At 43.1% G+C, this 27,322-nt stretch overlaps 1 protein-coding gene across 2 annotated transcripts in view; it reads left to right on the top strand.

Annotated features, from left to right (window-relative positions):
* The first annotated feature begins 3,014 nt into the window (after positions 1-3,014).
* LOC128308986 (failed axon connections) overlaps positions 3,015-27,322 on the top strand; it is a 49,543-nt gene continuing 25,235 nt past the window's right edge. For both annotated transcript variants that reach the window (XM_053045539.1, XM_053045538.1), the window contains exons 1-2: positions 3,015-3,075; positions 4,202-4,889. In XM_053045539.1, the coding sequence (XP_052901499.1) occupies positions 4,461-4,889 (429 nt within the window). In that variant the 5' untranslated portion in view covers positions 3,015-3,075; positions 4,202-4,460. The remainder of the gene's footprint in view (positions 3,076-4,201; positions 4,890-27,322) is intronic.

Raw genomic sequence — 27,322 nt, 5'->3', positions numbered from 1 at the left:
AACTGCGCCCAGTTGTGAGTGTGTGCGGCTCTCTAAACGCTTATGTTCCTTTTCAAACATACTTGTCCCAGCCATTTTTTTTTGTTATATTTTCTTTAACGTACGCAACAGTCTCTGTTACATGTTTGCAGTTATTTTGTCGCTTGTGGAATAATTGCGCCAGGTAGCAACTAGGTGATAGGATTGATTTTGTGTTTGTTTATCGTTTTGTGAGCATTTTGTTTCGTGCGATCGTTTAGCACAGTTGAGTTGCGCAGTGTAACACGCTAAAACATGCGGTATGCGTTCACCCAGGGATGCGTTGAACGCCTAATTATGAATTGTTTACAAATTATGCAGCTCAAACTACACGCTTTAAAATTAGTGTAAAACGATTTCGATTTCCTAGATGGTTTATGTTATTTAAGGTTAGGTGAATAAGCTAGCAATTTAAGTTATGTTTTAGCACAATGACTCACAAACATACAGCCTAAACACTATAGCACTATAGTAAAAGGATACAAACAGATACAGATGCAACATAACACTGCAGTTGAGTGGGGCTGAAGAGAGGCTGGACGTTGCCTTACAAACAAAAGGCACAAGGACCGCAGCAAACCAAACAAATTCATTGTAACGTGAGCGTGATAAGGAAAGATGCCTTTTGTCCAAAATGATCCATTTGATCGGTACATACTTACGTGTAATGGGACAATGTTCAATTACAAACGAGATAAAGCATATGCAAAACCCCGTTTAGTGATAGCATGCTCAAAGCATCTAATTTATGTGTGAGAACGAATGGATATGTGTAAACAGTGTGAGAAGACTTCGTTAAAAAAAGGAATCGGTAACAAGCAATACACAGCGTATCCCCGCGGATATTAAATCGTAAAGCAAAACAATTGAATGTGCGAAACACGAGAGTGCCCGTTCGAACAAAACAAAAGAAAAGCAACAACAATAACAAAACAAAATACACACGAACACGCGATACAAATGAGAGATTAGCACTATTTTCATTAAATTATTAAAACCACCTCATACTAAGTAATGTATTATGGACATAGGACTGGTATGAGCATACGCAATGCATATATTGCGATGAGGAGTTGTACGTGGTAAGGCTTACAAACAAACAAACTAAAAGAAACCCGTTAACACGAAAAGACCAAACACTTGCTGATTGAGAAGTTAAAAACAAAGAAAATTGCTATGATAAGGACATTTTGCGTTAAATGCGCTAATAAAGGAAAATCAACTTATTGTGCTTTTTTGAAGAGAGAGAGTTTATGCGGAAAGAGTTGTCTAGAAAATGTGATGACAATGAGCGGAAAATAGTTTAGGGAACTAAATGTAATCGAACTAACCACTGTTCAGTTCAGCGCCTTAGAAAAAATTCCACTAAGTATTGGAAGCAATTTTAGAATATGCCAAACGATCACGCGAATGGAATCGAGTGCTCTACTTAAATCTGGTCTGACTAATATGTCTAATATGCATCCGGTGATAACAACTGAATTGATTAACATATTAATACATCTTCTTCAATTCCAGCGAAATCACATCATCTAGAAAAGGAATGCATGAAGATCAATTAAAGCTAAACAACAATGTAATCGTGAACTACACATTCCAGCGCTGAGTCAAACAATCGATTGCTTCCCTGTGACTCATCGGGCATCACATCCGATGCAACGGATAGGGTCAAGATTTGTTATTAAAATAGACATCGGAATGAAGTGCGGGCTAGGAATCCTCAGTGGCGTATCCCGCAGCATCTTTCAGCTTTTAGTCAATCAAATGATCTAGCTGTTGTAAGCACCCCTGTAACATGACAACTTTATAGACGAAATGAGCCATACGTTCAACGCCAGCATTGAAGTAATTGATTGAAAAACGGTTATGTCCAAGTGACTGTGCCTGGGAACAAATTTGCATTTCGTATCAGTTGTACACCGCCGTTCGGCATCTTAATTTTACCGCATTCCATCACGAATGATGAGAATGCTTCAATGCGATCAAGATCACGATCAGTGCCGACTGCAGCACTATTTTTGGAGGCAGAAAAATTATAATTTGGACATTGATAATTATAGAATGGTCAGTACGTGGTGGGAACGTTTTGCGATTAGTAAGCATCATGGCATTCAAATTGATTGTTTGTTTTGTTATATGAAATTGATCTTGCTTTCGAAGAACAATTAGAAGAAAAAGTTAACAAAAGCTGTTCTCTAAAAGCAGCAGTATCCCATACCTGGAATGCAGAATGGCCAATGTACGATAATATAATCGACCATTGTGCGTTGGGCGTTATGGAAATCGGATCGCTAAGCGTTGCTAGGCAACGACAATAAAGCGTTCCATCGAAGCGTTTCGCTCACCAACACCATCCAACTAGAGCGGAGCACTCATTCGTAACCCACGATTAATTGAAACAATGGTGGAAATGTGTGGACAAACCAATCGAAAAAGCAAAACCTTCAACAATGTGGTAAATGGTTGGATAAAATCTTAAGCTAAGCACAGCATATAATCCCATGTTTAATTTTGTATTGCATTGCAACAATGCATTACTAAAGATGATGGTTTAGTGAATGTTTATACATTATAACTAATTCAAATACTTTTTTAAACACTTCTTTATTTGACAGGCAATTGTGAAAAGAAAAGATATTAATTGAAAAACAATAATAACATAATTTTAATTTAAAAAAAAAAACATAGCTTAACACATATTCAGTTACTTAATATATCAAAATAAAATGGAAAATATTTAAATTCCGTTAAAACACGAAAAACTATTCCTTCCTCTACGGTACACCGAACTATAGGCGCGCGCGTGTGTGCGTGCAATCTGTATTCAGCAACGCAGCGGTGAGTGCCGCACCGCCCGTTAAGTCGCACTCACCGCGAGTGACTCACTTTCATTCAAAACTCCCCTGCTATACCCGTGTGCGAGCTGAGTGGTTCGGTGTCAGAGAAAAAAAGCTTGAGATAGCATTCGAGCGCGTTGGGTCCGCACAGGAAGGCTTGTAGCAAACTCCCACATTTGCAGCGGCAGCATCAGCAGAAGCAGTAGTTTTTTCCCCGAGGGTTAGTGATTTGTCGGAAACATTTTCGTGTGTGCAAGAAGCAGTGCGTGCTGGAAGTGCATTTAGTGCACAGCTTGTGAAGCAACAAAAAAAAACGAACGACGCGCTTGTGTCTTTCCGCGTATTGGCCCAGTGCGTTTGTTGGGAACAAAACAGAAGGGGAACGCCTTCCGGGATTTTTCCCGTGTTTGGCTGTGTTAGCTTGGAGTGTAGGGCTTGGCTTTTTTTCTCCTCCTGTTTCCAACGCAAATTTTCCTCTGCCCTGTTGTAGTTCGATAATTCAGCGTCCTTCCAGCTAGGAAGCGGGAAAGATTTACAGAAATTTGAACTTAAAATCTGTGGTTGCTGTGGTTAGCTAGAGACAACGCGCGCTGTGAGGAAGTTAACGTTGCGGGGGCAAAAAAAAACGGTCACTTGATGTGTGCAGACTGTACCTGACTGTTGGTGTACTTCATTGTGTGCAGGCAAGAGAGAGCAGTGAACGACGAATGGTTATGGGATCTTCTTGACGGTTTTTTTTCTTCTGCTGCTGCTTTCTTCTGCTTAACTTGAAACTGTGGCGATGCTGTGCTGTGCTTTAGCAAAAAAAAACTGGAGTTTTCTTCCCGCAAAGATTAATTGACTGAATGCAACTCACTCCAAGTGAATCGAGAAAGAAGAAGAAGAAGAAGCAGCAGAAGTTGACGTTGAATTGCCCATGGTGATATTGAAGTGAAGGAAAATTGAAGCTGCGATATTTTTTTTTCCAGTTCTGTGTTATTTGTGAAGCCCCAGTTAGGTTTTGCGAGTGAGTGAGTGCGTTCAATGCATGGGCAAACAGGCAAACGCGCCAAGTAACTTTATCTCTGGGCGGGTTAGGGCAAAGCAACGAACGGCGCGCGTTTGGCGATCTTTGTTTCGCGAATTAGCTCACAAAGGGCGCGCTCTTCTCTTTCGTAGGAGTAAAATATGGTGCAGATCTTGGGTTTGGTCCATCCATCCTCGACACAACCTCTCCCAACCAACAGGAAACAGAAGCAGTGCATTGGTTTAGTCTTCTATAAATTAGTATTGAAAAGATTCCAGATTGAATTAAAAAGAAGCTCGGTTAAGCATTTTGATCATTCGTTCTTCTCTTTTTCTTGCAGAAAATCTTCATACAAATCTAGAATATAACAGAATTGGAACGTGCAGCTTTTTGCTTGCTTAACAAAAAAAAAAACAGTGTGTGCTTCACTAGTGCCCGTGTGTGTTTGTGTTGAAGGTGAAAAGCATCGAAGTGACAGTCCTTTCCGTAGTTAGAGAACCGAACCGATCGTAGTGTGCACCGATTTGGTGTGTACAGCAGCGAACAGCCCAGTCCCAAATCAATCACCACCACAGCACGAAACAATCGCGCTCATAAAAATGGCCACCGAAACCGAAAACAAGCCCGTCGTCGCCGGCGAGGAGGAGAAAAAGGTGGAACAGCAGGCGGGTGCGGCCGCCACCACGACCGAGGCAGCACCAGCGGCGGCCACCGGTGATAAGGCAGCGGCGGGTGGTGGTGAAGGTGCGGCGGCCGGTGGTGATGCGGCCGATAAGAAGCCGGAGGAGAAACCCACCGGTGAGAATGCACCGGCGGGCGGCGAGGGTGGCGATGGGGCGACCAGTTCCGATGCAGCCACCGCCCCGGCCAAAAAGGAGAAGGAGGTGAAGCCCACCGTGCACAAGGGTGTATTCGAGAAGGATGTGGTGTATCTGTACCAGTTCACCCGCACACCGATGCTACCGTCAATTTCGCCCTTCTGCCTGAAGGTGGAGACCTGGTTGCGCCTGGCAGGGTTGAAGTATGAGGTAAGTGGAAGTTGCGTTTTTGCGGGGTTGGGGAGTTTGGGTTTGTTCGGTCGCCATTTGTGAAAAATAATCTCGCCTAGGTTGGGCGAGGACTCCTCGGCAAGCGAACTGTATGAGGGGATCGGTGGGGACGGGAGGTGTCCAGTCAATCAAATCACTGGACGCGGCACTGTAAACGACGACGGATGCAGTTGGGTGTTGTCTGGAAAAGTGTGTACATGGGTCGGAACAGTGACGGGGTTGGGGGGGTGCGAAAACGAGATAGATGAGAGTGGACAAAAAGAAAAGGGTGGCATCCACCCCAGCATCCATCTTCGGGGGTTTTGGTGTGCGGGAGCGATTTCAGTTGTGTGTTTAATATTCCCCCCATACAGGGAGATAGAAAATGCTCTCTCTCTTGCTCTCGCCGTTTAAATCTCCAATACACCAATACTTTCTTCTAACGAAATGTCCTGCGAGATTCTGGTGTTCTCGGTATCGAGATGGCACAGTTTTGTATCGGTGTTGTATACAGAGCACGCACGCCCTCTGCACTGTGGCTGTGTGGGATTGCATGGGAGCGTCCGTGGGCCTGTATGCGTGAGAGAGTCTCGCTTGTCTCGCTGCTGAACCACACACAAAAACCGGGCCCTGGATCCTTCTTCCTTGCGTTTCAACCCTGCGCGTACGCTTGGGCCCTTTTTTTGCTGCACGTCAAGCACTGGACAAGAACGCTTAACACAGCGTGTGTGAGTGTGTGTGTGTGTGTGTGTGACGCACTGGAACCGACGCGCTCCTTAATGAAAGATGGAACTCAGGCGCAATGAAGAATGCCGAAGCGAGTTGACGCGCCCGCTTGTGCACGTGCGTGTGTGTGTGCGTGCGTGCGGGGTTTTGTGTCCCGGCAGGAATGGTACGCTGGTGTTGGTAATATCCGTGAGCATAAAATCACCCTCCCGATTGTTCTTTGTGCGCGCACATCGAGAACGGCGCACCCCGCGCACCGGGAACCCGTCCATCATCTATCAGCTCGCGCTCGCACTCGCCAAATGGGTTCTTCACCTTTGCTTTATTTTTTTTGTTGTTATTTTCTCCAAATGTGGAGATACGCGAATTCCACTTTTTTTTTATTTTTCTTCCACCGTGTGCCCGTGGACGGCGGTTTCGATAAACGGCTCGTACTCCGGTAGGTTTAAATGGCCCCTTGTCATCTCGTTCCGTTTTTGTTCGATTTCCTCCTGCTTCGCTATATACGTTTGCCTTTTGGTGGTGCCTGCTGGTTCTGGCACATCTGCCGGGCAGCTTTTGTGAAACCGAGGCAGCTCAAATTCCCTGACCTGCAGCACCAGAGAGTCCGATAAGGGAGGGCTTTTTGATCCACTTTTTGGTTTCCGCTATGGCAACTGTGTGTGTATGCGTGTGTGATGATTGAAATGATAGAATTTTGAATAACTTCTAACATACTTTAACATGCGATAAGTTGGAATACACTTTCAAAACGGTTTAGAACGAGTTTAGAAAAATGTAGATAGTTTCTTATTGGAAATTATGTTAATTAAGAACGTTCGAAATATTTCTTTTAGAATTACCAATTCTTTGTACTACTTCCTGAAATTCATACGCTTCTCGACCCCGAAGCCCGAACACACAAACATATTGGGAATTTCGTCCAAGATTTTGGGAATTACTTCCGATATCTGGTTCACAATGAAGGCTTTTGCATTCGTTGGAAAATGACATCGTGTAGAACCGAATAGAAAATCGACAGGATTCAAATTCGGGGAGTTGAGAGTCCAGCAAGTCGGTTGAATTATTCTAAAAATTAGATTTGGAGCAAATTGTAATGTCATGTCCGGCTAGGGCACAAAGTGCTCATTTTGGTAGAGACTTTAAGGAAACTGGAGACAAACAAACGTCTCTTAAATCTCAGGGTTATATAGTGTTGAGGGTCATGAATCTTTGTTGAGAGGAGTCATTCATATGAATCTAATCTTAAGTGAGGAATCAGTCAAATCAGTGACGGATCAAGCCCTTTGGTGGCCTCAAGCGAAGTGGTGGTTGGGGATATGATTAATAGATATTTGATTCATGAATCTTTGAAAAAGAGATTCAGTTCAAAGATTCATTCAGACTCAGGAAGCTGAGTCAGATTTACCCAACACTAGAAGAACACCAACAGGGAATTCGACCATGTTTACCTACTCTGCAATAGAGAGGTTAGGGATCTGGACTCAATAATGCTCCCTCATGTTGGAGTCCCAAACCTCTTTGTCTGATTGATTCCGAAAGAACTGCAACTGATAGAATTAGACAGACAACACCAAAAAGTCATTCGACATTCTGTGTTGTACATATGTTGTTAAAGCTAACTTCGATATCAGTTGCGAATAAGTACATGGCGCATTCCTAACTAGACATAATGACAAACATATGAATTTAAATCGATTGAACACCCGGTAAATGGTATTTAAAAAAAACTTATCTTCTTTAGCTGGGATTAATGGGAAATTGTACTTCATAAGTTTTCACATAAAATAATGAATTTAATTCAAACTTCGCATTGCACAAACAAAGCGCCATCAATCACGGGGAGAATTAATGGTTTTGTTTTCCTTACAACCGCAAACGTCGTCTTCGTAAATCATGATTCACCTATTTTTGCGTTTCTGATGCCACGTGCCTAAGCATACGCCATTACGGCCAGCTGCTGATAAGTTTTGAAAAAATCTCGTACCGAACCATCTTCATCATCTTCTCGGTCTGAGCCACGGTACGAAGTGAGATCAATCAACAATCATGCGTTCAGTTTCACCCGCTTTTATTTTTTTGTGGGGTCGTCTTCGCTGGGTTTTGTTTCCTTTTTGTTTTTAGGTGCGCCTTCTTGTGCGGTTTGAATGTGAAGATTTTTCCTTTGGTTACGCTTTTAAACGGTCCGCGGCATGCCTTTTTTATCAGAGCGTGAAAAAGGGAAAGCTTTCCACCGAATCGGCCACACATACAATGACGCGCCTGGACATACATTGGCATTGGGCGGTTACGAACTGGCTCCACCAACTTCATTGTTGTTTTTGAGGCATTTCGCTTCATCTCGCGGTTGGTCCGTAGCCCCATTACTGGGGAGGGTAACAGACAATGCGAGACGACGAGCTTTACGAGGGGGAGGTTTGAGAAGATGGTCCGAATGGCTCGACGGGGGCTTTTCCTAACGTCTTTACACAACACGGCTTTCCGTCTCGACTTTCGCCGCTGCTTCTTCAACTCCTCGTGCGCATCATGAGCACTCGAGACGCGGGTTGTTGAGACGACTGCCCCACACTTTTCCGCCCATATTCCAGCGAAGCCACGAGACATAAAGGAAGACACAAATGCCCATAAACCGGTAGAATATTTCGGTAACGACCTTGAGAAGGTAACGTTAGTGCGTTCTATGTCGCCCTGTCGTCATCCGGAGGGCAGAACAGGTGAAGACAGGTTTGTGAAGTCTCCGAGTTTTTATTGTTTCCAAACATACACACACCGACACATAAACGGTCACAGTTCTGATGACGTTTGAGACGGCCTTTTAAATGCGTCTGGGCCATCGTCACCACCGTCGCCTCGCCGAGACGTCTTCGTTCGTTAGTTGAGGCATTATTTACGTTACCACCGTACCCCTTGGGTCGGGATGCGAAATTCTTTCAGGCGCATCTTCTTTCTTTTCTCGTCTAGCCGTGGAAGATGGAATATAACAGGACAAGCGGCATCCAGAGTGAGGGACACATTTAGCAAAACCCCCTAAACAAAGCACACGGCAATGACGGCCACCGAGTGTGGAAGTGTGTGCCAGGTTTCCGGTTTTATTCGCCTGCCTGGTTTATGCCTGCCCAAACATATTAACAAGAGAACAGGTAGCAGCGAGACGCATGGTTTGTGAATATCATGTTTGATTTGGGTCGCGAGGTAAAGGGCTTTTTTTGCAGGGTAGGAGGGATCAGGCTGAACGCATAATGTGGTTAAGATGGAAGATAAGATATGGTTTATTCTGGAGCAATTATCGAGCGTGGTCCTGCTTACCTGTTATTAATGTAACCTGCTGAATTGTATATCGCAATTGAACAGGTACTGTCAATGGGCAGGACGAAGCAATGCTTTGGGTTGTCTTTTTCATCTCTCGAAGGAGCACGAGGGTGTTGGTAAGATATTACACCCTGAGGCAATTTCACAACTCAAAACACCTGCTCCAAGATTGGAGATGCATATGTCACTTACGCCAATGAGACATGAACAGTGTCTAATGCATGCAACTAAAATCTCGCCACAACTGTTAGGTCTTTTAGTTTTATGATAACCTCACGATTGTGAAACGAAATAGACCAAAGTAGACGGCATTATCGTATGCTTATGTTGGCCATTTCAATAGAATGACTCCGGACGAGGCAACCCGGAAAACCTTTTGGGATGTCCAGATGATAGAGAAGGTCTAGAAAAATAGTAAGTCTAAAGGAAGCTACATGACGCGGTCCGAAAGGTGTTTTGCTTAATGAATTTTATAAGATGAGTCGTAGGATTCTACAGTGAAGAGTCTTCCACATCAGGAACCGACTTTTAAAAAATTCTAAAAGAATCAGATTCGTCCAAAATTAGATCAGAATTTCTCAAGTTCTCATTTAGTTTAATCAGCTCTTTAAACTTTTAAGGCCCCATCAGAGGGGCCAACAGAGACCTTTAAAACATCAGTCAAGACCTGCCTCAATAAGCTATTCACAGGCAGATACTTTAGATCCGTAGTCTACTGTACGGATGATTTGGATTCCAACAAACGTACAAATAGCTTTGATTTGACAATGACTCTTTATTTTTGGTCTAACGGACCGCTAGGTCATGTATGTATGCTAGACATGCTAGACTTATTTGTATCGCATCAATCGAGTAGTTAAAAGTTAGTCTAACAGAAGAACGGATGCCGATGAGAGATTCGATCCACGATCTCTTGTGTACTAGACCTACGATCCAGACATAACGCCATGACTATACTTCTTCAACGTCGATTATACTAGCATATATGTTCTATTCTAGTTCAGCATTATAAATCAACTACACACCACCAGTGTGAACTCTCTTGAACTAACAGTGGAGTGGTTGGATTTATAATAATGTCTTGCACCCTTGGAATAAACTCTACCAGCAAGACCAAATATTCCAAATTGGTGGTTATAGTTATTATCGATTCAACAAACCACCACTTCAGAGATAGAATAACCCCGTCGTCGGGTTATTGGAACGCGTAGTTGCTGAAGAGTTTCAACGGAGGGAAGCAAGAATTATTGCAAAAGTATTTGGGTGGAGCAGATAAAGACAAAGGAAATATCAATAACAGAAACAACCATGGCTGACGCATAACGTTGGAGATCCAGCAGCAGAACGGGAGAACTTGGTGGAAAACGTTGAGGATTTTTATTGATCAATTAAAGTCACAACCTCTGAAGCGAACGTACGAGAGAGTTAATTTATCGGGTGTCGTCGATTGTAGATAGCGAATTTAAATAGGTTTTTTTTTTAATTTTAGCACCTATTTGCATGTCCAGACTGACCTATATAGTGTGGCAGCGAAACAACTCATTTGCTCACTTTCCTTTGGCTGTGTTGGCCATATTTGGGCAGTCTGCCATTGAAAGCCGCGGGTTCGTCATTTTTACGTAGGATTTACGCTCGATATATTCACAGTAAATTCGGAATACGTTTACAGCCTGGTGCATTTACTGCAGCCCACAGATTACGTATGTCGAACAACGGAGATAAATCAATTTAATTCGAAACTTGTGCATTTACCAGCGGCTCGATGACGAAACGGTGCACCTTCAAGCGTACCTTAAACGATGTGTCGATATAACAAATGTATTGTTTTTGCTTGGTGTTGCAGCAATTAACTATCTTGCTGGATGTTTATTGCATTAATAGCTAGATAAAGCAGACAATTTGTAAGATCTTTTCGTTTCCGCGGTGTTTTTACATAACTTCAACGCCCAAATACAGTGTCGGTTTCGATACGGAAAGGTTAAAAAAACGGCACTCTTGACACGAACTGGCAATAAACAGACAATAAACGGACCGATTTGATAAGACTCGCTTTTCTTCCCGAAATTAAGTGCCACAAGTGTCAAACCGATCACCACCACCACTTCCCTTCGTACCCAAGTGGGATGGTTCCGTCTTCTTCCACTGCCTTATCAACCCTTGGCTTTACTTTTCCGTTTCTCCAGGACGGTGTCTCTATCGCCGGCGAGAACTAGTAAAATCATAAAGGGAAAGCATCATGGTGTGTGCAAAGGACCGTATCCCCAGATGCTTTGAGAAGCGTGTTCCGTGCTTAGCGATAGAAAAGAATGGGAAAAGGGCCTGCTGGTTCGATAAGGGAAGCGTTACAGAAGAAAGCATTTAACTAAACTGGGTGGTGAGTGGTGCTCGAATTACAGCGCGGGGAAAAGTGCTAAGAAGCTACAAGTGGAAAGAGAGAGAGAGAAAAAGAAAAGCAAATCGCTTCGGGTGAAAGTATGTTTTCCGTGTTATCTTCATCGGATGTCTTCACTCCAGAACGGTGTGGAACTGTTCCGTGGGTGTGGCATTTAACGTGGCGGCATTCTTTGCCGGATGAGGTGGTAACGCTTGAAAAGGGGTTCTTTTTTCTCAAGTGAGAAATTAAAGACCGCGCTTAGTTGGGTTCGCACAGCCAAACTATGTAATCACACGGGCAGAGAGTGTGAAAGGTCGTTTAAGTTTGTCGGTCTGTAAATTTGTTCTTTACTTACGTGGTACATTTATTTACTGAGTGTGGTTTGTTTGTAAGCGATTAGAATTTGATATTATTTGTTGATTGATCAAATTTACTAATTATCCACACGAAACCGAGTGGGTAAGGAAGAGAATATAAAGCGGTAGAATTTTATAGTTCTGATAAGTAGATAAAAAAGGAATTTAGTACTCACATTAAGTTTACAGATTTAAACGTGTTTAATGATCAATTTCTTTTTCGTAGCTTAGGCCTACGATTCAATTTGGCTCAGAATTTGAATATAATGTAAGCCATTGTGAATTAAACTTTTATCAATAGTAGTTAAATCCCAAACAAATTATGACACTCCGACCTTATTAGACCGAATAAAATCCATCAAATCAGGGGACAGCTGAGCATTTGCAGTCGTTGCCACTAGGTTTTGTCACTGTTTTGTCAAAACATGAATTTTTCGTCTCGAAGATACTAATTTTTGACAGCGCTGATTCATCACTTAAAAGGGCTTGGTAGGCAAAGGGTCAACTCCGGGAACGTTTGACGTTTAAAACTTTTAGATTATGAAGTTTTCGTTTTAAGTTTGCATATCCATTAATTATTTGAAAATTAAACTAACGCATTTGAACTTAGCGATTAACTTATTGTACATAGCAAAAGCGGGAAAAAGAATTAAACATTTACTACATTGATATACTTTTTTCTATAAGTTTTAATAAGTTTTAATTGTAGTAAATCGGCATAAAATTCAAATAAACATATCTTGTTTTCTTATGCAGTCAAAAACTTTAAAAAAATGATAAAAAATGGTGGCTTCGAGACAAAACTTAGTGGTAACGACAATTTGGAATGTAAATTTACACATCGATACGATGATCGCATTAACAAAACTGTTCGCAACTCCACTGGACTTTATTGTTGGTTACCTCCCCAATGTGAAATCTAGTTACAAAAGACGCAACGAACAAAATGTCCACCAGCGTCACATTGTGTGTTGGGTGACCATTTTGTAGCCGTATACCTTTCAACCGGGACAGCCAACATGACATGGATGCACATCCTCCCACTGGGTAATGAGTGACATAATTATTCAAATAAGAAGTGCGCTGCACGTGCCGCACACCGAGGAAACGGAAAACGGAAGAAGATAGCGCTCGAAATGAATTTTTACGAGTTTATTACATTACGCGCGAGAGGGAGTGAGAAACGGTTACATTTGTGTGTGTGATTGTGTGTTTTTTTTTTATTTTGGTTGCCGCCATCATGTTCATGATGGTACCATAAACAATTGGTGATGAAGTATTCGCTTCGAAGCAAATGGAAAAACTACCACACAAAGCTTATTTGATGCGAATGGAGTTATCTCCAAAAAATCACTTACATCTTGTTAGTAATAAAACTTTGCTATTTTAGATGAAATTAGACGACGCGATGTTTGCTTACATTGTTCACTTTTGGCCCACACGGGCGTTGGAGAATTTCTATTTCGTACAAAACTGCACAAAACCACACACCGCCGCGGAAAATGGTTTCGGATGGATTATGAGCTATGCGGCATCCAGCTGACACAGTAATATAATTCTTTTATCGTTGAGGACATTCCTCTCTTGGCAAATGGGGACCAGATGGTTGGTGCTTGAGCTATGGTTTTGCTGGATGCGGGTGGCATTTAAGCATTTGTGCTTGTGAATTGCGGGAGGCAATTGTAAATATTTACATTTAAATTGCTAGCTGTCTCATACTCGGATGGGTCTGCTCTGTTCCGATACAGTTTCCACCGCCTTTTTACTCATGTGGAACAGCCACAATGGCATGGTGCAGGTTAGCATAGTGAATAAACACTTTTTGGCTGGTGTTACCGAAACTGGTTCCGTTTCAGATATTGATGAACACTATTTTTTGTTATTTTAATAGGAAATAAATCTTTTTAATTAATGAAGAATAGTTATTCCCACCCGATTGACACTCAAGTGTAGTATTTAAATAAATTCCAACGCTAGAAAGTTTTACCTCACTGTTCGATATTTTTATCGCGCTGCCTTCGGTAATAATCATACATTTACGAGCTAATCATTGCTTGTACCAGTGGGACTGTTCTGTCGCCGAACCCTTATCATGCCACTTTCTCGGGTCAGACAGACCATTAAGCTGTAAAAAAAAACTCGCCAGTCTCGCAAGACATAAGCAGCTCACCGTTTCCCGGTGTTCCGGTCGTTCCGGTGACTGATTCGTTCGGCGTACTGTATCGCTCATTCCGTTGTGCGGGAGAGAGCGAAAGTCGACAAACGCAACTTTAACCTTCGGCTATGCACGGCCAACCGAATGGCAAGATGCGGGAAAGCGGCTTTATAACAATAGGCCGGCAGCAATCAAACATTGCCACCATCATAAAAAAAACATCCCCCCTCGGCTCATGATTCTTCGGCCAGTTCGGCGGGTGCAATAAAGAAAACGTGGCTGCTGTTCGGATTGCTGACCCAAGTACCGACTGTAGCAGGGACACGGAAAAAGGGTCTTTGACATAGAGGTGATCAATCGGTGTCGAAGAGGGGGCGCATACGGGTGGGGTACGATACAGCGGTGAAGAAGTCGCATCGCATTCGTTAAGCGATGGTCGATTAATTTAATTTTGTTTCCAATAAATCAATCAATACCGTTCGGACCGATCGGAATTATTGTTGGCCCCCGGGATTGGCTTCCGAGATGGCTGGAGGGTAAACATGTCTAGCAAAACCGGGAACCCTTATAGGAAGTTTGTGAACCTATGACACGGCCGTGGAGAGGTGGTCGACCGCATCGTGTACGCGGTGCCCTGTTTGCTCTTAGTTTGGGACGCCTAATGAGAGCAACAGGCATTCACAGAAGCCTTTCTTTTATTTGTTCTTTAATTGTGCGGCTGTTATGTTGTTCCAAGAGACATTCGGATGAGGGTTTTTTTCGGGACATAATGATAAACTATTAAACATTTGAATGATTTTCGGTGGAGTCCTTCAAATGAAGCGTCCCCGAAGAATTCGTTTCCCTTATCGAATACAGTTCGTACCATAATATTACGAACACACTAGTGTTTTTTTTTCTATTTTGAAAATTAAACCAAAAAATTAAGAGACCGACAAACATGATTTTTGGAATTTAGACAGAGTGAACATTTTATGGCATCTGCTGAAAATTTCGACAAAAGCTTTGGAATTTCTATACAAAAAAATAATATAGTTATTAAAGTGAATTTTTATTGTAAACCTGATTTAAATTTCAAGTCAATTAGTTCACAGGCCGGTGAGGCATTCTGTTTTGAGAAAAACTTATACATGAATTTTGTTTAAGTACAACGTTTTAATGTTGTGATGAGATTACTCTAGAGGCTATAACTTTGCTATACCAGCTTGCTATTCCATTAAATTAAAAAAAATAAAATTTCCCTACATTTTGATTTTTTCCCTACATTGAAGTTGATTGAATTTCTGTATTTCTTCCCTTAAAGCAATGCCAATAGATCTCTAAATTTATTAGTATCCAGAATGTCTTATTGTTATATCTTCATACGTATTTTGAAACAAATATATATTCTGTTTTATCACAAAGAAAAAAATAACAATTATCAAAAACACCAACAATAAAAAAACACGTGGATTGATGTTGCATCGATATGCTGATAGTAGCCTGGGAGAAGCCACCAGAAGTTAAAAATAGAAATGTAGGTTCATAATTATTTTTAATAATGAAATTCTTATATTTTCAAACCATGTCTGAAATTATTATACGTATCGAAAAAAATCATTTTCTGTGATCGATCGCGCATAATTACGTGACGCACTGTAAGAGAAGAACATGGTTGAAAAGTGAGATAAGTTATCGCTTAAGCGGAGGAACGGTACGCAAAGGGAAAGTTTCTTTCGTTTACTTCGCTACCGGCATGGAAGTAAAGAAAATAATCCACCGCATCAAAAAAAAAGCCCCGCGCCGGATGCCGGCTTGATGTTGTTGATCGGACAACGGGTTTCAAACGGGTTGATTTGACGTTGACATGTTTTCGGATCAATTATTCAATTGATTCAATTCTCCGGCGTCTCGCTAGCACCTTTAGTGTGGGACTTTCGTATCTGCCCTGGGTACGTTTGTACCGAAATTCTAAGGTTTTACATTTTTTATGCATAAATGATGCGTGCGGGAAAAGGAATCTGAATCGAAACATGTCTTTATTAGCTATGTTTCTATTATGTGACTGATCCTCAATGTTTTTATCACTAAATCGTTGTGATAAGGAGCGAGTCGGACGATGCTTATTAACTTTAAGATTGATCGCGAACGTCTTTACCCAAGTGCCGTACCAACTCAACATTTCACCGAAGCTGAAACTGATGAGATGATGGTGAAGATGCCGTACTATGTTGTGGCTCCACCGTGCAAAGTGCTTGGGAGAAAGTCGCCCCAAAGTGAAGGCACTTTGCGCGAATTCGTCCTACGTTAATGCATACACTTTGCAACCGTTGGCAGACTTTTTTAATTTAATGTCTATTTATTTGTGCACAATTCGGTTTCGGTGGCATCATTATAATTTGTTTTGAGTTGCCGTTATGTGTGAGGCAATTTGGGGGTTTCCGTTGGTTTTGGGGAAAGATGTTTTCCTTTTTTTTTTGAGCACCAAAGAAAAAATTCCGCTGTAAAATTCGTGAACGTGCAATCGTGAACATTAAGCAATAAACTCCTGCTGGTGAAAGGTCAATATACTTTCCAACCATCGAATGTATCATTTGCTAGACTCTCGGTGTATTTTTTATAGATGAAGGGCAATAGTTATGCTGCAATTTGCAAACCAGTCGAATGAACGGAAGCCAATGTTTTGAAAAAAAAAAAGTGAGTGGCAACTCCACCACTCCGGAAGGTGAAGTAACATTGCTCACGATGCAGAAGAGCGTGCTTGTTGTTGCTGGATGCGATCCACATCTGGTCTCGTCTGCCGGTGCCTTCTTACCTCACAACCACAACCAGAGGATGCACTGTCCGCTTTTGCTTTCGCCCGATGCCGACGACCTCAACATCTTTCGAAGCAATGTATGCATAAATATGGCTGATGCCAAAATTGCGCCTCAATGTTAATACTTTTCGAAGCGTAACATTGCAGCCCTCATCGAGACAGACTCTCGACCGTTCAACAGTTGAATTGATGTCTCATCTTGTTTTTCGGCGAGTTGTTCGCACTCAATCATCGACGAGACGGTACGGGTCTCATTCATGAATTGCAAAATGGTTGGGACGGGACGGCTTGTGGTGCTTTATCGCTGGCACGGTCGGTCTACGACAATTTGCCTGCCATGCCCCCGTAGTGCCCGCGAGTGATGTATGTCTTTATGAGTATGCCGGCCATCTGTCGATCGTAACAACAACAAAAAATACGTATATAAATATGAAAGTGAAATTAAATTGAGGCGTATGTTTGTGGCTTTTGTTTGCATTACATACGAGCCGGTGTCGTCTTTCCGAGTGAGCGAACGCAATCGTTAACATCTTTCATCTTGGTTCGCTACATGTCCGCTGTCACTACCGCTGATCGACGACAGGCAGTAACAAATGCTGGCTGGGTTCCCCATTGTGAGGGTCCTCCATTTTGTTTATGTTGGTTTCTGGTGTATGTAATACAACGTTTTTTTTTGCAACACAATCTGTCCGCTTTCCCGTAACATCATCAATCATCGCCACTCCAAACTCCGGACATGCGTTCTTCTTGGGGAGCAGCATCGTGTCAGAGCGATTGGTTGGTGCACCGAGCCTCTGTCATACGGACGGATTCTGTCATAAATATGTGAACCCCCCTTTCGGTAGCAACGGGCACGCCCCATTAGTACTGCCGGTGTTTCGCGTGCCTGTCAAGGTGGGAAAAGCTACCTTGTTTTCGCGTGCTTCCGAAGCGTGAAGGATTTTTAAAGAGATTGACACTACATGCATTCACATTTATCACCAAAGGGATCATCCGTTTTGCAGAAAAAAAAACCGGGTGTGTGTGGTGTAATGCCGGGAAGGAGACCCGGTGCCGTTATGGAACAGCTGTGTTTTGATATATTTTTTTTCTGTTGGCCAGTATGTTTAAAATGAAGGAAGCTTTCCCTTGATTCTGCCTTCCGGGATGTGCATACCGATGTAGCACAAACAAAGGAGATTTTTTGCCTTCTTTCGCGCTTAGATGACCTTGGATGCCAGCCGCGGTGACGAAACGTGTAATGGGTACAAAAGATTGTTGATGAATTTTGCGATGAATAATTCATGTCTCGTGCGCTGCGAGCTTGAAGCGGTCCAACGATCACCGTCGTTTGATGGAGTGATTGAGTTCTAATTTTTGTATTTCACGATGAAGAACGTTTTAAAATGTGCTGAGTGTGTTTTTTATATTGCATATCTTATTTTGGGCAAATTTGTTGCAACGTTATCGAAAGTACGTTTAAGAGTCTGGATCATATGCTTGGCTTGATTAGCAAGAGTGGGAAGTATTTTCTGTTTTAATAAAATTTCAATCTTTTTATCAATTGTTATTGGTTTATATTTAATTAAAGTGATGTCTTTAAACCGATTATATTCCTGCCATTTTTTAATTATTGTTCAGAAGCTCACAATGCACAACCTCATGATGATCCCACCAAATGTAGAGGTGTTAAATTTGATATAACGCTTGTTTAAATCTTTGCTACAAACATTCTGTTTATTCTTCTTTTTGATAAAGTTCTTGGTAAAATAAACTCTATGGTTTTCATTAAATTAAATTTCATTAAATAAAAGCTGAGACAAGAGACCATCCTCTCTGTATAATGACCAATATCATGACCTCTCAGCTTACCAAAGTTTCTTTGAATTTAAAATCAGATTGGAAGAACATTAGACCATGGAAGATTTTACAGGTGTGGAACAAATATTTTTATTCGAACAAACAACACAATGCACCTAATTAATAAGTTGTAAAAATAATCAAACTGAAATAATTCTAATTACGTCCAAAAGTATCCATAAAAAGCTGACAAAATCTCCACGAGAGCCAAGAAGCACATAATTTGTTTTACACGGTATAACGCTACCATTCACCAGCAACATTGTATTATGCACTGTACGTAAAACCCCCGGCACACACGGTGCAGTAAAAATATGCGCCTAATTAAATAGCAATCAGCGCACATGAATTTGGCGTCATTAACCAGAGTTCGAATGGAGTGTGTTCGTCTACACGCGTTCCTGTGTTCATTCAGCTTACGGTGCCATTGAGTGCTTGGTTGCACTGCAAGCAAGGCACCCAGGCAATGCTGTTCCATAAGAACGTCCCATTCGACGATGGGGACCCTTGAACGGTCAGCTAATGTTCTTGTGGCAAAAACCGTCTAATGACTTTACTGCGGGTCTTCGAGGTGCGCTCCAAAGTGGCGCGGTAAAAATGCAATAATTATAGTATGGATTATGATGGTCATCAAAGGAGTAATAATTATTGTGATTACAGTTTCTTCTCTTCGAAAAATCGTAGTAAAGCATGAGTTCGAGTTCTTTTTGCTTTGGCACCATCATTGCTTCATTTTTGAACTGTTGATTTTCGTTCGTTGCTCACAAGAACACATATTTTGAAATTTACAGCTTTTTATAGCAGGTATACTTAATTTCTTTGTTATGCAAGTACTACTAGCTAGAGTTGGGTAAATCATTAGTTCGGTATGAACTTGAGCGAACTGGTTCGGTCATTTTTTAAAGAACTGAACGAACGGTACAGATTTTTCGTTCTTTTTTCAGTGCCTCATTCTTTATCTCGTTCAAATATTTCACTCAACCTGCTGTTTCAGGTCGTTCAGCAAATTTTCCCATATTCGACGAGCAGTTCACTCTTCTTGCAGTTCCAGATCGCTCCACGTACGTTACATTCCGTTCGATCTGCGATTTATGTCATTCAATGTGCGTCATTCCATTTGCTTCACAGCTCGTTTAATTACTTTCAAATATAAAGCATAATGCTCCCGAGCTCTATGCAGTTCTATAGTCTGTAGTCAATTGGCTAGATACTAGCTATAGTTCATATAAGTAGTTCAACCTGGGGACTATTCGCGAACTGCAGTTCGTTCGTTCACTTAAAAGAACTGAACGAACTGAACCAGGTTTAGTTCTTGCGATCTCGCTCTTACTACTGACCCTCGGCTAGACATACGATCCCCAAGAGAAGATCACAGGTCCGTAGAGTGTATTGCGTTGGGACACAGGAAATATTTCACGCAACATGGCGCCAACCTGAAGCAAGTTCGAAATCCCGCTGCTCAATGAAAAATTCTTTCCCGTGCTCGTCTTGTATCCCACCTGACCCAGAGCAGGGGCCCGCGCATTGTGTATCCGCCGCATGTATTCTAGCACCGTACCAGCTGTTTTCCGTTAAAGCGTGCGGAAACCTTGCGACAGATTTATGACAACCGGTGTGTTGCATTGCATTGCGGCATTTTTCCGGTTTGTGTCGGGAAAGTAAAGAAGCGAGGAGGGAAAAATCGAAAATGATTGACCGTTTCCCTTTTACTTGTTCCGTCTGGTGGGAGCACCGGGTTTTTGTTTTTATTCCCCTCTTTCGATATCTCTTTATCAACACATGGTGGAAAAATCACCACCATCATCCACACGTTTGGGGAAATAGAAAACCATTTTCGATAATGGAAAGGAAAAAGATTTCCGGCGGGTGGAGGGCCTCTTTGCCCATGGGTGGTGTTGGGTGAGAATTGGCCGTTCAACTTCTTGCCTTGGTCCGTTCCGTTACCCATTCCCTCTCGCAGCTTAATTGACTGTTTCGCGCGGTGTGAACTGGAAGAAAATTGCCATTTTGGAGTGGCAATTTTAATGCTTCCCCCGTTTTGGCACCACTGCGCCACTACACCTTCCATTCGCTAAGGTCGCTTTTCCGTTGCCAACTGCATCCCTTTTGGCGATTGTTTACGGTGATGGCAAAAGGCGTTCCAAGTTATTACTCTATGGTGTGCGGCATCCATTTAACAAAAGTGAACAGATATTATTCTCGTTCCTTCAAACTGCATCCAGAGGTGTTGTCGTCCCACGGGGCCATGTAAAGCGGTTTTGTGTGGTAAGCGCCAGCTCAAAAAGACGGTTTCGGTGGATTTGTTCCAAACCGACGATAGGCCTTTTTTTGCGATCGAAATGGGGCGGAAAAGCAAGCAAATGGATGCTGTTTTCTAGGGTTCCTCCAGCTCTATAATAGGACGCACGCTTTGGGGTTGAGCTTTCGTTCGAGATTTCGTTCCGCCGCAACCAAACGGAGCGCCAATTGGCCAATGTTGTGGTGTGTTTTGGTCTCAACCGCCATCATTTCTCTGCCATCAAGACTTGCAATGTTGATAGCAATCATATTCACTTCGATCCTGCATTTTATCTGGCGGCGCATTAGCTGATGTTACCGTTTGAAGGGGTTGAAGGGGGGGCTTGCGGCAAAACAAGATTATTGAAGTGGAAAAAAACCATGCCGCAGCTTTTCCATTTCAGTTTTCTTAACTGCGAGCCGCGCGCGCGCGCTTGAAGAAGGTGTTCAGCGTGAATGCAAAGCAATAAATAGAAAGTCCACCCTTGCAAGTAGAGGTGCTTTCTTGTTTTGCATGAGGGAAAGCTTATAGAGCTGGGTCACTCTCTGGTATATGCTGCACTTTTTTCTGGTGGCGAAAGAAAAGCGATAACACACCCATTTTATTGTTGTCATTTCCGGGATTTTGGGGGATTAAATGCTTTCCTTATGAGCATCCGTATGCTGCCGCGGGGCTTGCTTTAGTTAAAGATTATGTGGACATGCAGTCCACTGCAATTCTTTCCTTTTTTGTTTCTGCTCTTGTGTGTTTTTTTTCCTTCTCCAACAACTCAGAACGTCTTCTGCTATCGCTCGGTAACACTGCCGTCCACGCTGTATAAACGCTCCACCGCTGGGAGGACGCTTATCACAGCATTAATTTATTGTACAGTTGCATCATTTGAATATTCTGCGTTCCCTCCCCCCCACCCGTACCACTTGCCGCAAAACTCACTTTCGTCAGCCCCCCCTAGGGGTCGGGATTAGCTCATCGTGTTTTGCAGCAGCCTCTATCGGGTAGGATGGGTCTAACAGGGAGCGGTCGGTTGTGCGCTGCTGGACCGCGACTGGACTCGCGGGATTATCTGTCAGTATGTGGTCGCGCCACCAATGATGATGCCGAGGTCTCTCTATATACACACACACGAGCCGTTCGTGCCCGCTGTGATGGAGTGTTCGTTGCAAAATCGTGTCTTGATCCGGTCGTCCAGGCCTGTCCGTCTCTGTCCCGTCCCGGGACTTGCTCCGGTTGATGGCGTGTGCCATTTTGCCAGGCATAGGAACCGGCACAGAAATAGTGTATGACTCACATCCATCGTAGCCCGTATCAGTTTTGTACCGCGTCGCTACTACCCTTTTGCCTGGTTGAACTGGTTTGTGGTTGCGAGTGTCGAGCCTGGGGGACGACGACTGATGGTCCGCGATGTGTCGTGTTATTGTTTTTAATGATAACTTCAAACTTATACTGCTGTGTGCTACGAATTTGACTGACTCATTTGTTTGTGCGGTGCGCCATACAAATTTGTTTATTCACAATTCTTCGTATTAGCTTTACGATGGTATTAAGTGCAGTAGGGATTTTAGTAGAAACAAAAAAACATTGAATTATCGACACATTATTTGATTTGAACAAGAAATGACCACATTGCTCTTTCCACGGTGGAAAATTAAATTGTGAAACCTCCTCGAACATCGTGCTGCAGCAGCGCTTGGACCACATTTATTTCTTATCGCATATCAAACTGTACGATCCATTTTAAATTGCAACCCAAAGCGCAAGGTCGAGAATGTTGAGGTCCAAATCGACACTAATTGCTTCATCGGACACATTCCACGCACCACTGTGGGTGGAACCGTTCTGCTTCTTCTGGCTGGAATGTACCAAACGCACGGACGACACTTAATAAGATGCACCAAACCACAACAACACCTCCAACAAACCGTTCCCGGAGGGGTACGCATCCCAGACGTGCCTAGCCGCCGGGCATGTATGCATGTAAATAATTTCTGTCCAGGCGTTAGTGATTGTAGCAATATAAATAAATGTACTCGGTTGCATTCCTATCGTGACCTCTCTACCCCGGCCCCGGCGGCACCGATAGGGATGGTCTCCCCTAGAGTGGTGGATGGTGGCTGTGAAGTTTTGGTGGGAAGTGCGAAGCGGACCCTCTTACTGGGGCGTTGTTCTGTTGTACAGTTTGCCCTTCCCTACCTACACAATAGTGACCGGCCTCGGGTGGTGTGGCGCAGACAGATTTTTGAATCGAAGATAAGCATTTGGTTGCGATAGCCTCACCCGTGACCCCGAACGATGTTTCCTCTGGCGTCATCTGCAAGAATATAGCTGCGAATGTCCGCGAGACATCCGCAGCAGTCAGTTGCCCGTTGAATGGAAGGTTATCATTGAAGGAGGTCTTCGGGCAGAACTACCCGAGCCCCGGGACGGCGGGCAGTAGTTTGACTCTGTACAGTTTTTTTTCCGCATGCCGCGTTTGGACCAGTTCCAGTTCCAGTTCAACATAAAGCGCCGCGCGCCATTCGAAGAAATTAGTCGTGAGCTAATTGGATCGCCTACGTTCACCCTCAGACCAGATCTTCCCCGCTGGGGTCTAGGTTTTTCTTTATTATTAAACAGCAACTGAAGAAGACGTTCGGAGCACAATAAAGACATAGACAATACTAGCAAAGTTTGGATGCGGAGGTCACCAACTCCCGGGACATTCAGCATGGAGTTTAGTTTTGTTCATTAAGATTAGCTACGTGTGAAGAATAGCGCTGGGTGTGGGGTTTATGTAGTCGCAGTTTTCCAACACCACGGATCCAATACCCGCTCCGACTTCTAAACAGTCGCAAAACAGCACACGGGGTTTTTGTTTTGTAAATGTTCCGTTCGGTAGCGAAAAGGAAAAGAACAAGACTAGAAGCAGCCAAGAACAAGGCGAACGTCGGGAAGCGTTCGGACTTTGGCAAAGAGTGCGCGCGCGTAGGCTGGAGGTGAGATTTTTGATTAATTAGTCACAGCAATTTTCCATGCGCGCGGTTTTCGTAGCCGACCCATCATCATCATCGTCGTGGCGGCAGCGTGGAAGGTTAAGTTGGCGTTAATTAAGCATAAAGTGAAGCGATAGGAAGCCCCGGGACCCTACTACAACGCATAGAAGAAAGAATCCAGCGCGCGCCATAGACGACACGCAACAACAATCGCATACCAAAGATTGATGTCGCTTGATAATGTTACCGTTCTTGATGGTTGGCCCCATGGTCGGAAGTCGAGTTTTGTCGGTTTTTAGAAATGTTTACTCTCTCGCGGAAATGTATTTTGTGTGTGTGTGGTTTTTGCAATTTTATGGGAAATTTATATGACATCAAAATATAGCATGGCGGTGCGATTTTTAGCACAGCGAACGTACGGGAAAATGCGGCTGTGGGAGAGAGAGATATTTATTGGGCAATGTTCGGCAAACGTGTAGAATCGGTCCCTCGGGACTCATCGGGAATCAGGGACGACGGTCTCCAGAGGTTGCAAAGTTAATATGCAAGTGCTATCAGACGATGAGGTTATGTTCTAAAATTATGGCATCGTCCAATTTATGATTGCTACTTTCTTCATGTTGAAGGAACATGGTATAATTATAATGCGATAATAAAATATAACTCAAGTACAACACTATACCGTCACTATCACCCAGCCGCAGTTTGGAGGCAGCGTGTGTGGAACATATAGTGGAGTTTATTTTTGGAACTCCTAGACGACGGTTGATCTATACGCGTGAGGAAGTTGCAACAAGAGAGCACATTACGTGGCTTTTGCTGGAAAGAGTAGTGTACTGCAGGGCATTTACCTTCGGCAGAAGACTTGCAATGTAGACGGCAAGCGGGTTTCCACATATTGCAAGACCGTGGCAGCAATGAGACGTATGATGAACAGATGTGAAAATTGAAAGCGTTTATTACCGCTCTTATGCGCGGTTCCGGCCGCTAGATGAAGAAGCTGTAGATTGACATTGCGAAAGCGCGGCTATGTCGACGATTCATTGCCCAATGGATTTGTGCATAACATTGGGAGAGTTTGCTTATGTGTGTTTTTTTTAGGTTAGTTTAGTTTACATTCAATCCCAATATCTCGAGACACTCCGCTCTGAGGCAACGCGGGACAAGGCAAGTATCATAATGAGCCGCAGTTCTGTGGCATCGTCTTGCTTATCTTGATGTACGACCACTTCAGAGCTGATTTACTGAGCACCGGGGGGCGGGGTAACCTTCTAACCATCAACGCGCTTCTGTGATCGTGGGTTCGTGTGATGATCGAGTTGAAGAAGTGTAGATTTTCTCAACTCTGCCGCTCTTAAGGGCGGTCGCGGGTGTGTTTCGTAGCTGCCTCATCGTATGCCGTACGTCAGGCCGAGGGCCCCAGGACCTTGGAACCGTGGGCAGTTCAAGTGCCCACGCAGATCAAGTGGTTTCGCCCCATCCCAGAGGATGCTCCCATCCGCTAAAGGGTAGTGTGTACGATGGCAGTGCAGAGCATCGTTCGAGGTGATCTGGTGTGACTATCGTATCCCGAAGGGAAAGATTCGCAGCCTTGCGGGGCGCGGTTGCACATGGTCATATCAATCATTGGTGTTTCACATCAGCGTTTCACTTGCCGATGATGTGTGTACGTGACGATAGTGCGGGAGGAGGTGATGGTGTTGGCACCAGCCACCTTCCTCCAGGGCGACCCTTTTCGACTGTGTCCTCCCGAGAGAGAAGGAACTCGGTTGTCCGTAAAGTGCACGCACGCATTCCAAAAACCCTTTTTCCTCCGCCTATGGTTGCGGTGTGGCAACCCGTGCAAGTACTGTTTGGAGTATCGGCTTACCCCATCCCCTTGCTGGTTGGCACACATAATGCGTGCGATGTATGTAATATGTGCTGTTTGGAAAATTATTTTTAAAAATAGCCTTCCGCTTCACCGTGTTGCTATGGGCCGTGTACCGGGCCCCGGATAGGTTAGACAAAAACGGAAAGAAATTAAACTTCCCCAAGGTTAAGGAGAACGATGGCGAAGCGTTCGTATCGTATCTTTGCCACTCGGGCGGTTTTTTTTCTGCTTCTTCTCGTTATTGTTGGAAACTGTACTCCAGTTCACCGCAACCGCACCCGGTAGGTCCGTGTATCCGGTTGACGATGAAGAGCATGCCCCTAGTTACCGGATTGTGGACTATAAAAGGTGGAACTCGTGCGTAGGGAAAGCGGGAAAGTGGTCTGCGCACGCCGAGCAATGCGCACACACATCGGCCTATTGCCGATATTTAGCAAACGCAGCTGGGTATTGCACTGGAAGCTGTTGCACATTTCGTATGAGTAATCGTTCTGTCTGATCCAATTACCACTTGGCATTAACCTGGTGGGTGGGTGAAGTATGATACATTTTGATTAGCCGAGGGGGGATGGTATTAAGATATATTTTTTCGTTTAACATTTATCACATTATAATTCTAAATTTTTTTTCTTCCTCTTTTTTTATCGTTTTAGGTAAGTGAAATTGAACACATCTTTACGCTGCTGCTGCACACACCCACAAGAAGGCGGTAAATTATGTTTGAGGAATAATCATAATTTTATATTCAATTCCCATATTTTTCTTGGCATAAGAGGATATATAATAGAAAATAAGTTTTGTTTAGAACTTTCGATTTTTTCATGAGAAAGTTCAAGCAAGTGTCAGATAACTTGAGGCTTATATTTGAAGATAACTTAATGCTTTTTATTTGCCTTTCTTTGGGAAGCTGTAATAAACTGGGTACGAAGTACAGGTAGTCCCCGAAATACGCGGTTCCTCTTATACGCGGATTCGGAGATACGCGGTTTTTAAAAATTTGACAGATGAGCTAGTTTATAGCACAAAATCTAAGCAAAAAGATGAAAATTGGTCGAAAATAACGTTTTTTGTCACATAAAACATTTCTTTCTAACTTATTTTAATGTAATCTTTCTAAAAATCGTCTGATTCGGTGAAAAAATTAAGTCCAGAAAAGGAAATCGACTCTGTGACTTTGAAGTATAAACGAAATTGCACCAGTATTCGACTTACGCGGAAATTCGAGATACGCGAATTTTCCCCGGTTATAGCGGTCCGTTATAAAAGCGTATCTCGGGGACTGCCTGTATTCACAAATGTAGGAATTTCTGGAATGTATTAACTGACGACGAAAATTCGAATTCGACTCCGGGTCGAAAAATCTGGAGAGCTTTGGACTACTCCTGGATGCCGGATTTGATTCAGGATTTGATTCCGGATACGACTCCAGATTCAATTTTTAATTGGGCTACGAGTTTCGCCGAAAGATATTTTAAATCTTGGACATCCAGAAAATGTAGTGGCTTTTTAGTAGACTGATTAGATCAATTGATTGAATATTTCCTTAAAGTAATTTATTAGATACTGAGGTATCAGGATATGGCTGATATAGCTTGGCTTTTATTAAATTTATAGTTAGTTCTTGACGCAGAGGAAACGGTGCAGCCGCGATTTTATATTCCTATCGTGTGAAGATCAACCCGGATAACCTCTAAACCGCTGGGATCTTCTCCCAGAAGAATACCTATTAGCGTTTAATGTAAGTGGAATAGCATAAC

Source organism: Anopheles moucheti, chromosome 2 (assembly GCF_943734755.1).
Source record: "Anopheles moucheti chromosome 2, idAnoMoucSN_F20_07, whole genome shotgun sequence".
Classification (NCBI taxonomy): Eukaryota; Metazoa; Arthropoda; class Insecta; order Diptera; family Culicidae; genus Anopheles; species Anopheles moucheti.
This window is presented reverse-complemented; position numbering and strand designations above follow the sequence as displayed.